General features: G+C 38.1%; 1 protein-coding gene across 1 annotated transcript; it reads right to left on the reverse strand.

Annotated features, from left to right (window-relative positions):
• Positions 1-1,967: 1,967 nt before the first annotated feature.
• Positions 1,968-13,924, reverse strand: LOC122073566 (BTB/POZ and MATH domain-containing protein 3). Its single transcript, XM_042638160.1, has 4 exons — positions 13,058-13,924; positions 10,509-10,857; positions 6,726-6,996; positions 1,968-2,380 (listed from the first exon to the last, which is right to left on the reverse strand). Exons 1-4 carry the CDS (start codon positions 13,477-13,479, stop codon positions 2,163-2,165), a joined length of 1,260 nt encoding a protein of 419 aa, XP_042494094.1. The 5' UTR covers positions 13,480-13,924; the 3' UTR covers positions 1,968-2,162.
• Positions 13,925-14,678: the final 754 nt, after the last annotated feature.

Raw genomic sequence — 14,678 nt, forward strand, 5'->3', positions numbered from 1 at the left:
AGAACCAGTAAGAAACCAGATCAAATGAGAACGAAATCAGAAACTTCTTTAACTGTTTAGGCTGCGTTTGGTAACGTTTCTGAAATAGAAACGATGTTGTGTCAAAAACAGAAATTTCAATTTCTGTGTTAAAATGACACTTTTTTTTTTAACTAAACTAAAATGACAGAACTACCTTTTGTCGTTCTGTCAATTCTTGTTTCTATCATTTTTTATTTTTTATTTTTACTTTTTGTTCAAGAAAAAATATGAAACACACCATAAATGCACCAAACGCTTTATTCCATTTTTTCTTTCCAATAGAATGAAAAAACTCAAAAAACGTTTTTCTGGAATGTTATCAAACGCAGCCTTAGTTTCAAGTTGGCTTAATATCAAATCGAACCAGTACAGCCCAAACACCTGTGGATCTTCTCTGTAGAAACATGGGATCCTGCCCTCTTATTGATTGTGTAGGACCTCGTAGACTAGGGTATGGAAATGTTCCTATTCTGTCGGTTGATTACTGATCAATAATCGGACTCATGGTAATCAGGTTAATCAGACGATAAATGGGCTAATTGGCTTACGTAGGCTATAAATGAACCTTAAGACGCATAAACAGGCTATAAACAGTTGAATAACAGTGTCAATCGGGCACCCGTTTGGACACAACCAAAAACCATTTACGGACCCTTTCCGTAATTGGACTAACCTTCGCACCAGGCTGTTTACTAACCAGTCAGTCTGATGTTGGGCCTACCAGTGCGGGCTAGCATTTGACATCCCTACTAGCTATGAACCATAGCCTGTTGGTGGACCATCAAAATGGTTGGACCATGATCCAATCAGCAGGTTCACTTAATGGGTCTAGTGTAACTGAATGAAACCTGGCCCCTGAAATAGCTCATGTGTATTAACTGAAGAATGGAATGCAGAAGCAGGTACTACATTGTGTTTGTGTGACTTTTGATCGACATGCCCATAAGACCTTCCCCTCCATTACCCCCTATTTAGCCCATAAAAGCCTACAGGGAACAAAAGAAAAGAGCTCAATCCAGGATGGATAAGAAGAGTGCTACCACTGCTACTGTTACTACTAGTGTTGGGTATTTTCAGATGCCTCTCCACTATCCAAGGTACACCAAGAAGGACTATGAAGCAATGCCAGAATGGCAGCTCGACAGGCTACTTGCAGAATACGGATTACCGGCACTTGGAGATGTAGCTTCCAAGAGGGAATTTGCCATGGGAGCCTTCCTTTGGCCTGACCTAGCTCAAACTACCAAGTAGTGATGAGAGGTGTTTTAGGGCGACTACTCTACTCTACAAAGAAATTTCCAAACTAATATATACTGCTCCGTAACATGCCAAAGTGCATCATACTGCTTGCTGATTGATGGTCTCCATTGCCTCATCCTGGAGCCTAAAGAGTATTCTATGGACAACCATGAAATGATCTCTACATGTAATTTTTTTGCTTTTACATTTTTTCTTATTCCCATAAATCACTAGGCAATCAATTAGTTTACTTCCCCTCTAGTTGATTGATTTTCTACTATACACCTCAGGACGCCTGTGGTGGCATCTCGAAAATCAAATAAATTCGTGGAAGGGAATGCTCTCACCAATGGGAACCCCTAAATAACGATGGATTCTAATAATTGCCTCTAATTCTCATGAAACCAGACATGATGTTCCCACTGTAGGACCGTTCCCCATCAAAGGAGTTCACCAGGTTCTGATTATTACCTTCGCTACAAATAAAAGGAGAGGCCGCCATAAGGACAGTCACCTTAGCTCTGTAGAGTTTTTCATTGCCTTCCTACAAAATATTGGATGGATAAGTGGAATGCTATTCAGTGAGTGTAAAGCCGACTCAGATGGATCCAATTTTTGCTGGCACTTACTCCCACTGGCTAATAGATCCAGTAGCCAGGTTCGGGATCACTAACCAACCATTCTTATAGATAAAGAGAGAAAAGAGCTACTGGAAAATTGAGTGCCACATCAACTCCTTTCTTAAAGAATGAGAATCACAACACAAATGAAAGGTGTTGACAGGACTACAAAGCTAAACAGAGGATTCCACTTTCCTAAACACACAGGAACATAGTGAATGACCATAACACCACCAGCCCTTCCAAGCTAGGTTCCTGCAAGTGTCTTGACTCTTGAGACAACTAGAGCCGCCTACGCATGCGCCTGTTGTCAGGATCAACCACTGCAACGGTTGTTTCAGCTGCCAAACTGGTCCCAGTGTTGTTGGTGCCACCACCCCTCTTCCTGCTCAACAGCAAGCTCGAGTCCTTGTCCCCCACCGCAATTGTTGCCAACAGCTCCGAAAGTAGTGAAGGGCAGCTCTCTTCCAAGTATCCATACCCTTCTGACCGCATGACCGCTGCCAATAGGAAATATATGGACTCAGATGAAGAGTTTAAATAATTAAATAGTAAAAACTGATATAATATATATATATATATATAAATAGATAGATAAACAGACATCAATTCTGTTAACAACGAATCAGCTTTCAGCTACTTGGTCCATAAAATAAAAGCATTGCTTAAATTTATGAAAAAGATAAAAAACACTACCAAATTTTCAAGGTATGAGGTGAAATCCAAGAATCTCAGTGTGATGGTCCTCCACTAATAATGATCAATCTTCTTCCCCCATCGCGGGAAAGGAGGAGAGATGATAAAGTTGTTACATGTTCATGCAGGTGATGCTTGACATATTGATCCACGAGTGTATCATGTCCATTGTCCAAAATTATATTCAACAAAATAATCATAAAACTCCAATGAACTGCTTTTGTTCCAATGCTGAAAGAAATTAGGCCATTGTCTTTACGGACCATTAACAAGAAAAATGAGGAACCAGATATCACCCCACCTCCCAAAAAAAGAAAAAAAGAAAAAAAGGAGAGGAAAAAAACCTGATGAACTCCTTTGATTTAATGGCAACGAGCAGATGAGAGAATCCCAGCAATTTAATTAATATAATATCTTCCATATAAACATTCATTACTCGTAACAGACAATGACATCCAAGGTCTTTCCATAGTAAAAACAAAAATCTCTTACCAACTTAGCAGGGATAATATAAGTAAATGTCCAAAACAGGAATTGATTCAGGATTCAACAAAGGTAAAAAATGCTTGCCATTAAATGCTTCTATAGTTGGATTGACTGGTTGAACAGAAGCAATAGACCAAGTCAGTGAGGTACATGCATTCTCATGTCTACTGAAATGGAAGGCATTTGGCAATAAATACCACCGACATCAACAGATACCACCAAATCCCACACGCACGGGTGTAGGGAAGAGGGGGATAATAAAGAAGCCAGACATGAGTATTGCGACAAAACAGGCAACATGTCTGTTATGATGGCCTCTTCAGTAGCATTCCAGAGATTTTCCTTCTTAAAGTATCTTATTGAAGACCAGCAGCTGGTTGTGTAAACATACAGTATGCCTACTTGTAATAAGCACTCATAAATGATTATATTTTGAGGAACCCAGCTGGTTCTACATTTTTTATCTAATAAATTTATAGGATTCCAATTACAAGATGGGATATATTACAGTGTACAGAGTCAAATGTATGTATTGATAGACCACCCAAGCAAAATAAACCTAATATCTTTTATACATCCGTAAATTATGGTTTCTCAGTCCCTTCTTGCCTACCAACTGTAACATGGAAGACATAATCAATGGATGCCAAGTTCATTATAGCCTTAAACATCACTAAAGTCATCAATACATGCCATGGATTTAGATGATGCTAAAGGAAGAAAATGAAGGTGGTCAACCAGTACAAGCAAGGGATAGAATAATTCATAGAATAATATTTAAATGTGACATACACCAATCTTTCCTTAGCCATCTCAAAGACAGTGATTAAGAATTTGATAGGGCTTCATAAGTATAAAAATGATGTACTACAAGAAACTTTTAACTTGAGGAATTATTCTTATTATGAGACCAAATACATACGCTGCATTGCAATAGAGAACTTACTTTATGCAATGAATGAAGAGACAAATTGGAAAGCTTCAGTGATGAGAAATTGATTGCAATGACAGATGAAAATGAAGTTGCTGAAGAAATTAATGAGAATCCTCAACCAAAAGGAGCAACAAAAGAGATTCCAGACAAGATGCAAAGTAACACACAACTAGGTGAAAGATACAACTAATAAACACACAACTAGGTGAAAGATACAACTAATAATCATTGCGACCACACTCACTACAATGTACATAGAACAATGTGTGTAAACACATTAGGAGCTTTCCCAAGTGTCAACTCAACAGTTAGCACTTTTCCCAAGCTATTATTATAATAGTTTTCTTTTTCATTTTTTTTTTTGGCTTGGCAGCCAAGCTACTCCCCACACAAGAGGGAGCTTCTATTTTTGAATTGCCATTTACTAGTATTAATAAAAACATGGGGCTACAGTAGCCCATGGTTTTGGCAAAGAAGCGTTATCTTCTTCAATGGAGCTGCCGTATGTGGTGAAGCCTAGGTTGTGTGGTCACGAAGCCAGGTGATACCACCCCCCCCCCTTCTTTTCCCTCTTCTTCCATTTTCTCTCTTTCTCTTCTACTTTTCTGTTATTCTGTCATTCCATTCCAGCAAGGTAAGCCATGGCTATTCTTTTTCAATCTTCTCTTTTCTATTTCCAGCTTCATGTGAACCATTACATCCATATTGACATAACAGTTTCTACTGGTTTCTGGATTCTCAGTCACCCATGGTTTCTGCCAGTCCACTTTCTTTTGATGTTTTAGCCTCCCTCTTATCAGTCCACAATTTTAGAGTTATCGTTAATCCATCTATCTGGTGCCTACTGTTAGAGCCATCGAGTGCCCACTGCCAGTATCTGTTTCACAGATCTGTTGACTTTGATTCTATTAACTTGCTAATTCTGGAAGAAGGGGTTAACATGCTGTTCTAAATAATCCAGCACTTGGATTGATCCCTTCTTTTACTATGATGTTCTTCCCTGTTTCTACACTATGCGTCTTTAATTAGATGACCATATGACCTGTTGATGTGATGTGGAGTTACGACAGTTCCTTATAGTTACTAATTCTTGTTAGTCCTTGAGTTTCCTTTTTCTTTTAAACTTCCTTACAACAGATCCAACCCTAGGATCAGTTTGTCTTTGGAGGGTCTTACTGTCATATTAAGAAGGCTATTTGATCCAAATATTGGCCCCATCCGACCGTTGGATCCTGTTTTATTTAACTTTTTTAATTCTGCCATGTTGTGTACTGTTGGGATCGCTGTTTTTCTGTACTTTGGGCATAGTGCTCTATTAATCTTGTCTGATCTACCCTTGAACACATCATTTTTATATTCAGGGTTAAGGGCTCCATATCCAAATGATTCTAAGGTTTTCTAAACCTTCCCTGCATCACATTCCAGCTGCCCCCTCCCAGAGAGAGAGAGAGAGAGAGAGAGAGATGATAATAGTACAACTTTCTAACAAAGTCAAAATGGATAAAGTGGCATTGAATATTTCTTCATCCTTCTCAGACAAACGGATAGATGTGGGAGAAAATATCATCTTTATTTTCCAATGCAGAATATCAGATCTGCTCACCATAATTATGGCTACCACTGAGCCAAAGGCTGTGAAGTTTGGACCAACAGATATTCTCATTAAATCAATACACAGAGATAATATTCCCGTTCCAGCTAAAAACGATTTAAAAGATTTCAATGTCTATTCCTCTAAGACTTAAAGCCTCCTTAATGCGACGTTTAGCCCAAAAAAATGGGGGGACAGAAAAGAAAGTACGTATATACCTAATTCCCACTGTTTGATTGCAGAAAGACTATAATGGTAAATGAAGAGTCCAGATTCAAAGTTTCTTTAACGGAACTATATTTTATCTGCTTTAAAAATGTGAAGGAAACAGAACAAAGGGGGAAGGGGGCAAAAGAGCCGGGTGACAAGCGATCAAGATTCTTCAAACCAATAATCTCTCTAAAGTCTCTTCTACAACCAACACCCCCCCCCCCAAAAAAAAGGGTCCAACCCAGTCCCACTTGAGCTGTACCACATTATTGTGGCCTAATAAATTTTGTTTTAAAGTTTCCAAAGAACAGAAACTATTTCTCCTATTATGTTCCCGTATTTTCCACATGTAACCAAACAAAAGAAAAAACCTAGCTTTCTAATTCTTTTTTTCTCCCAATTTCCCTAGAAACACAAACGTCAGGGAGGAAGCAAAAGGGAATCCAAAAGTACAATGGCCTCCCAGGTGTCGTCATTCCAAGATGCACCAAATGAAGAAAGTAAGTCCACAACCAATAAGCATAGATGAATTAATCTTTCCAAAAACCAAGAAATAAGAATAATCTAGGTAAATACCTACCTACCTATAGATCAGGAGAGTATAACGATGATAACCACATTGAAATCCAAGTTAAACTTCAACAACAAATTCAAAAGGATCCTAGGTCTTGCACCATAGCTCAATTAGTTCATATATAGAAACATAAACATGAACTTGTGGGTTCAATCTAAGCTAACCCAGAATCGCTTAAGAGGTGCGAAGTGCGAACATCAAAGGTATTTCAACTGTCATGAATATCCTAGGGCTTTACTTGAAAAGCATCTTTTTTTTTTTCTTTTTTTTCAGTTACCCATAGAGAAAAGATAAATATTCGAAGTTGTAATAAAATAAAAAGTGCAACTCTTGTACTCTATGAGCAACACCCACCTCCCAAATTTCCGGCAGCAAATAGCAAACAGATGGTCTTCAGTTGTGAGCATTGATGTTGCTCTGCCAGGGCCAGTGTTGTTGCCACAGTGTCCACAGTAATTTCGTCACATAACTTGGCTTCACATAATAGTTTTAGTCGTTCCAAACCAAATCTATCTGCGGCAGCTAACAGATGCTGCACCATAATTGTTGATGTGCAAATAGAAATTGAACCTGAGAGTTCACGTACATCAGGAAGTTCATCTGAATACATAAATTGAAGCATGGCCTGCAACACAAGAAGGGAGGTACACTCTTAAACATAGAAAGAAGAAACAAGGCGGAAAAGATAACGATCCATCACAGAATTAGACTGTCTGATTGGATGAACAAACACATGAATAGACACACATAAAGAAGTAGACTGTCAAAAGCTTGTGCATGGGTCTAAACCAGCCCAAGGAAATCCAAGCCTAGAAAAATCACTGAACCACCACGCTGCCAACTACAAAAGAAATAAATCTACTGGCAGATTAACCAAATGTCATTTGTTTGGGGGGGGCGGAGGTTCAGTTCAAGGATATGGTTTGAATCTTGGCTCAGCTCACAAATTTATATTTACACAAGCACTGCCAATTCTAACAACGATCACTGGTGCACAGACAGAAGATGGGTGATCTATGTCAGTGGCTCCAGTGACTCCTGAAGAAACCCCAGGATCTGCATAAATTGCTCATGAAGTATCTTTTCATTTTAAACAAGGATTAAATGTGTGAGACATAACAATCATAAAACCTAATGTACCATGAACCATGCTTCACAACGTACAGGAATAGTGTACCCTAGATTATAATACAGTAATATTTGCACCAGCAGAAGCAAAAATACAAGAATTCAAATCACCCAAAAACAGGTGGGAAAAGATTGATGTGGGACATCAGATGCTCCAATACTTAGAGTTCTGGTAGATTATGTTATAAGGCCGTTGATGAAGGGATGCAATCATAGGGGTGGCAATAGTAAGATTAGGAATGAGAAAAATATGTTATGGAATTTATTGGGGAATAATAAAGTTTAAATATTGAAAGAAATTGGTTGAAATTTGTTCAAAAAAATATGCAAATGGTAAAAAGCTGGAAACAGATACATTTAGGAATCAATGTATCATTTTGTAAATAAAAAACTTAGTCCCAAAATATTGCTATCATATAAATAAATATGATTTATCAAATCTTTCCTCAACAGTCCTACAACTTCATCCTCCAAAAACTCCAGGAATCATACAAGAAAAATACTGTTTTCTTTCCTTTACTTTGCACCTACGGCATCTCTTTTCAAATCGTACATCCATGGAGAAAAGCACATGTATACTTCTTTGTTTCTTCTCTAGATCTCTTAATGAACGAACACCTTCAGTCCAACCCTTTTTCTCTTCCAAGAATTTCGATATATCGTTTTTTCCCTGCTTTAAATGAAAGTTGTGTGATGTTTACTTATCCGTTATAGACTCTGTATATAGAATTCTTCCACGCCACGGTCTTCATTGACACTGTACACAACCTTCGGCTTTACCAAGTGTTCTCTTACTTAAAAGTGTAAACTCATCTAGGAAATTGACATAACCTGAAGGAGAAAATTTTAAAATTAAGAAAAAAATTTGACTCGCCCTGACCAGGTTTGACTCGTCTGAACCACCAGGTTTTGAGAAGGCAAGGTCGAGTCGCCAACCTTTGCAATGCAAGATCATACAGATGAGCTCTATTGTAAGTTATGACGTGTTTCTGTTACAACAAGCTTATATCCTACTGTGTTGACCTTGGTAATCCAGCAACTGAGTTATTTAGCATGATTTCACAATCAACTCTATGTTTTGGCATCTATGCAAGAGATGATTATTCTTCTTCCTTAGAAATCCAATGCACTACAGGGAGATGGCTGGTTCATATCATTCAGAGATGGCTGGTTCATATCATTAAGATAGTTTACATTAAGGAGAAGAAAAATTTGGATGCTCAAAGTTTCTGACAAGAGTCCATGGGTTTCAAATAGAAGTCCAGGATGTGATTAGTTTAAGATACCAGCAAGCATCACATGCATACAAGCTTTTAATTCTACAAGGTTGAGTTCTTCTAAGGAAGACTGATGCAGGATGTCAAACACTAAAACCCATTATGTTGCAAAGTCCACTTAGGACCAATTCAGCTGACTATTTCATGTCGAGGAATAGGTCCAATTATAAGGCCGTCCCCACTTGGGACCAAATGAGGTTTCAGTTGACTATTTCATGTTGAAGAATAGGTGCAATTATCAGGCTGGCAACCTAATTGAATCATCAAGTCTTTTTCCACCTGCTTAATTTTGGACATTAGAGTATTTCTGAAATTTTCTGCTTCTCTGATTCTAGGTTAGAGTGGGCGGTGGGCCTCATCACGTTTTAAGCCTGTCTCAGTATATTTTATTTGGGCTTGAGTTGTGCTAGTCGTAATCGGGTTTAATGTAGTTTGATATTGGTTTGTCTTAATTGGGTAAGATGGATTGTATTGAACAGTTTCACAAATTAATGAGTCCAAGTACGAGAAAGACTAGGGGATGTGGATTGTGGATTGTAAATATAAGGGGGGCACATGACTCAATATATAACTTAAGGCTTTGAGGAATCAAGTATTTTCTGTTGCAAGTTGTATCTTTGTAGATGGTGAACCATTCATGATTTCCTTGAAGATTAAAAGAGTAATTTCATAAACATAGCAAATAGACCTCTGCTTCTAAAGAATTTCTTATCTTGTTCCTAATATTCTGCAATTTTATACTCCATTGCTTCTGTCAATTTATTTCCTATTGATACCATGGTTTAACTTACTCTTCAAACCTCTGTGTTTTAACCAACGGATACTACTATTCAGGGTACTCTTCAAGATATCACTCAAATCTACTATTCATAGTAATGTTCACAGTATTATGCATTCACTCATAATTTCATATTCTTCAAACCCTAACCTTGTTCATTAACCCTAATTCAACCTTTAACCTAATTCCTAATCTCCCTCACCCTAACCCCAGAAGTCCAACTTCAAGACCCTGATTCTATTGCTTAATTTCCCTACCGACAATGGATCTTCCTTTCATACCAACCCTAACCCTTTGACTTGAAACCATACACTCCCCTCCCCCCTCCTTGTATCCATTTCTGTCAACATAAACCCTAATTTTGTGAAATTTCTAATTTTCTTTACTTATCTTATAGTATGTCTTCATTGCTGGCCTAACACACCGACAATACAAGTATCACATGTTCCATCAAGTTTCAAAAAACCAGCTTCCTGGGTTTGCGGCCATAAGAGGTACAATTGCATAGATTGAGTTTTGAGCAAAGCTTTTGGGATCAGTAGGGTTGCTCAATATGGATTGGTATTAGATAAGACCAATCCAATCCCTCGTACAAAGTGGATTGGTTGATCCATTGCCATCATAGGGCATCCGCTCACAGGATTCAGCTCGTCATTTGGAACCTCTGATCCATAAGTCCAGATGAGTATCACACAGGAATGATACTCAAGCTGAAAACAAGGTTATAAATCACTTTTGGTTTTGGGGATCAGGATCGAAGTGATAATGTCACTTAGTCATACATCTCAGGTAATACCAACTGATAGTCATACTTGAAAATAAAAGGTTAAACATGCAACAAATGCTTCCTATATGGTGTTCTAACATTGACTGGATGTCGTGAACTCACAATGAAAGGCAATATAAGATCACTAGGAATATTCTAATGGAAACAAAGAAATGCATAATCAATACCTTGAAAATTGAGGGTTCAACATCCTCTACTACTACTTTATCCATGTTTGGGTTTCCAATCAGTCCAAAGAATTGAGCTCGAAAAACTGGAGAGCGAGCAGCCAGTACCAATTTATGGGCTTTAAATGTCTCTTCACCAACTTCAAACGTTATATCAGAACCAATGCCAGATGCTAGAAGCTCTTTGAGGTTCTGACCCATATCTGATGGTGGCATTGGAATATTGTAATGCTCAGGCCCCTCAATACGGGTTTTGACAACTCCTACTGTGCAATTCATGGCAAGGCAATCATCCTTCAGATAATCAGATGTTTCTAGAGTTGTTCTTCTAAAGAAACGTTTGTAACCCCTGAAAATCCCAAATAAATAAATTATAACAGAAAAAACACTTGAATGCAATATACAGAAATTGTACACTAAGTTATGGCAGTCCATAAAATTTGACAATAATAAAAGATCAAATCCAATTACATTCCAAGAATCAACTACAAAGAAAGTACAATACAATCAGCACAACAATACAATTTTTCCATTCTATTTTCTTTCTCTCTCCTTAACCAGTTTTGACTGTCATACAAAATTGACTTTGAAACTAAGGGTTCCAATAAACCCGAATCCTAGAACGTAATGGACCCACAAAAGTGTTCATCAACAACCAAAATCAAGAAAGCTCACCAACTTTAATGAAAAATCCGACTTAGAAATGACCAACTTGGCATTACAGTGATCCAGACACTTCAACAAGAAAAAAGAAGCCGTTTAGCTGAATATATAGATACTCGATCCAAATTTGAACCATATAAGACTGACTAAGATCAACAAGCCTTGGGTAAGTCGCAGCCCAGCCTATCAGACAGCTATGCACTTTCAGTTTAGAACTCAATCTACTTCAAAATTTCTTACAAATCAATCTCACAAGAATCTTTAAATTCTACCGTTTATTATTCACACCAACCACTAAATTTCAACTCAATCAAAGAACTATAGCTAGAATTTGGCACCCCAAGGCAAGACTGAATTTCAGGCCCCCCATAATCTGTCTACTGCCGTTTATTTGTGTCACTTCAACAGAACTTGAAATCAATACATGGAACCAGAAGATTTATTATCTGATCACCCAAGCATGTTGATCATCACCATTTGAATTTCAGCAACGAAAAACCAGGAAGATGCATGAGTGAAAGAATTTACTAGCTGCCACCAAGTGAGAAGAAGCTCAACCAGTGAACCAATTCCTAACACAGCAACAACAGCAAAGACAGTAAGCTGCCAGCAAATTAATAGCAACAACAACCATAGGTACAGGCAACCCTAGGCATTGGACGAGGGACAAAATCAAGGCAACATCAACAACAACAACAACAACAAAGACTTAGCTTATCCCAACTTAATGGGGTCAGCTACATGGATCCTCACAATCATGCCTTTCTAAGGCAACATCAACAGCCAAAATTCCTCTACAAATAAAAGTTCTACTTCCTTTCTTCGATTTCTTCCTTCTACTTATCATAAGTTCCAATGGCTCCCTAAACTTGAAGAAAACTATTAAGACTCACAATCATGCCTTTCTAATGGAACATAACAATCAAATCCCATAAAACATTCTTGCAAAATGGGAGAAACACCCCCCCCCCAAAAAAAAAAAAGAATTATACATGGTAGTCTTTGGTTCTGCTAGTTATCACTGAAGGACTCCCGGCTTCTTTTCTGCAGGGAGGGAAATGCTCCCAAATCGAGATGTGAATGGGATTGGCAAGATGGGGGGAGGGGGAATCATGAATTAAACTACAAAGATGCACAACACCCAATCCAGCAAGGATTTGTACTTAGTGATGAAAATGTTAAAATTAAAAGACCAACATCTTGTGCAAGAGCATTTCCACAAAGCTGTCAAATGGCCAAGTAGCTTAAGTCAGCATGGCCTTCTTTCTTTGTGTATTTAAAAGGTATACACAAGAGGCCGATATGTCTCCAGCTTGTGTTTCAATGACCGATAACACGGTCGAGCTACCTGCACATGTCTGGTTCGATCTTTTAGCGGCTCTTCTAAGAGATGGGAATGTAAATAGAAAACATCCCTTGGGAAAGCCTCACGGCCTGGTTGTTGGTGCAACAATAATGACATAAGGGGATTCCCAAGGGTTTTCTGATAGTATGGCTGCACCCTTAGCTTTCCTCGTAGTTGGTTTGTGTTATTTTTTAATGCTTCTACTTGAACAGGAACCAGGGGTATTTCTTAATTATGTGTTTTCATTGGATATTATTAGTTTTAATACGCATTTTAGTCTTATAAAGTTATTTATTTCAGAGAACTGCCAGAAAAAGCATCTCCCATTGTATGGTTTACATATTTTGCAGTTTTAGTTGTAGCAGGATTTCTAAACTATACACCAAGGATACATCTTTAATTGAGTGTAATATCTCAATTCTGATGTTTTGGTTGGTTTCAAAGACAAAGGCAAACGCCACTGCTTGGTGGCAAGGAACACGGTACAGGTTGGAGAACTTAAAAGAACAAAGGCAACGTTCAAAAGTAACAATATACATACCACATACTCCCTCTGTACTTGAGAGTATAAGGACCACTTTCCAGAGAACGGTCGAAGTGACTATGAACTTTGTGCTTCCCCTTCCCACTCTGGTCCAACAAAGTCAACTCAAACAAAGCCCTAACGTCCGTACCTTCACTTGCCAATGCAATAAACACAGACACGTACATGGAACTATCCTCTGGATTCTTGCCGTCGGGATAGAAGTAGATTGCCCATTGATACCCTCCAACAGTGAATATATCGCTTGATATGTATTTCCCTGCACCCATCCCCTTCGCAAGAGAGTATCCCTTTATTGTGAAGTGATGCGAGCCATTTACCGTCTCGTTAATGGACTTGGAACACGAATCTTGCGACGGAACGTATATGGACGACAAGGAGCGCTTGTTCTGACAGAAATTGGACTCACATTTAGCCATTATTACATCGAATTCAGCGAACTCCCTCGACTAAATTTTCTTCTTCTTTCTCCTGGACCTTTGCACGCTAAGATCAAACCCTAGCATGTAAAACGCAACACTATAACCAGAACCTGCGCCAAATTCGCATCGAAATCCGATCTTTCTTCCACCAAACTTTCTTTCATGGAAACCCAGAAGGAAACGTTTAAATACAGTAGATTGTTGAATCTTCCCGGATAGGAAAGTGAATCCTTCTGATTATTTGCAGCAGAAACGACACCCAATTGCCCAAACCCTAATCTCAGGGAGAAGAAAGCCCACAGCAAACCCTACCGGAGAAGTGTCCGGCGCAATTGAGAATCAAGAAACGCAGTCGGCCAAAAAGGGGGAAGATTTGAGCGAGATAATAAATCTTGGCAGAGGGCAGAAACGGGATTGACATGTAACCTTCTATTTCTAGAAATGAGATCAATTGGTTGTCTCAGACAATGAAAACTATTTTATATCATTATATGGGCCCCTCGGCGGCTCGGCCGTGAAGCCTTGCCTTGCCTTTGCTGGTCCGCCTTCTCGAGCCACTCGTGTGCTTTGTCCGGTCCGGTTTGGTCGGGTTGAACTGGACCAAATCAAAATTCTCTTTGCCTCATATTTCTTTTGTGGTTGTAACAAAATAAATATATTTTGTATCTTCAAATATTCTTTGCCCCCCTCCCCCCAAAATCCAAAGATTTTACATGAGAAAAAGATAAATATTTATAATAGAAAAATGTAATTAGATTAGTTTGACGACTATGTGTATGTAATTGGTCCCCACTAAAATTCATCAACTCAAATATTCGAGATATTGTCTTTTAAGTTCCTTTGTTTTGATGTATAAATATATTAAATTAAAAAAAAATTATATTATTTTATGGATTTTGAAGTTGGATATGACATATTAATTTTAGACAAATTCATCCCATTTTAAAAAGAATATGAAATATATTGGGTCTAATGCACTTATTTGTGTATAAAAAAGATGATAGTCATTCAGTCCATTTAACAATAGGACATGGTCAAGATCACTGTTAGTTAAAACGTGTTTTAAACGCATTTGCGTTTTTTTGCCGTTTAAAACGAGTTTTCCCGTATACTATTATACAATACGGAAAAAAACGAAAACGGCAAAAAAATCCGTTTTAAACGAGTATCCGTTTTTTAAGGGTAAAATAAGAATT

This window comes from Macadamia integrifolia, chromosome 3, assembly GCF_013358625.1.
Source record: "Macadamia integrifolia cultivar HAES 741 chromosome 3, SCU_Mint_v3, whole genome shotgun sequence".
Taxonomy (NCBI): Eukaryota; Viridiplantae; Streptophyta; class Magnoliopsida; order Proteales; family Proteaceae; genus Macadamia; species Macadamia integrifolia.

Coding starts and splice junctions, on each gene's coding strand:
- LOC122073566 (XM_042638160.1), bottom strand. CDS start 13,479: ATGGCTAAATGTGAGTCCAATTTCTGTCAGAACAAGCGCTCCTTGTCG. Junction 10,858..13,057: donor AAGTACAGAGGGAGTATGTG/GTATGTATATTG, acceptor TGGGATTTTCAG/GGGTTACAAACGTTTCTTTA. Junction 2,381..6,725: donor TGCTGCCGGAAATTTGGGAG/GTGGGTGTTGCT, acceptor TCCTATTGGCAG/CGGTCATGCGGTCAGAAGGG.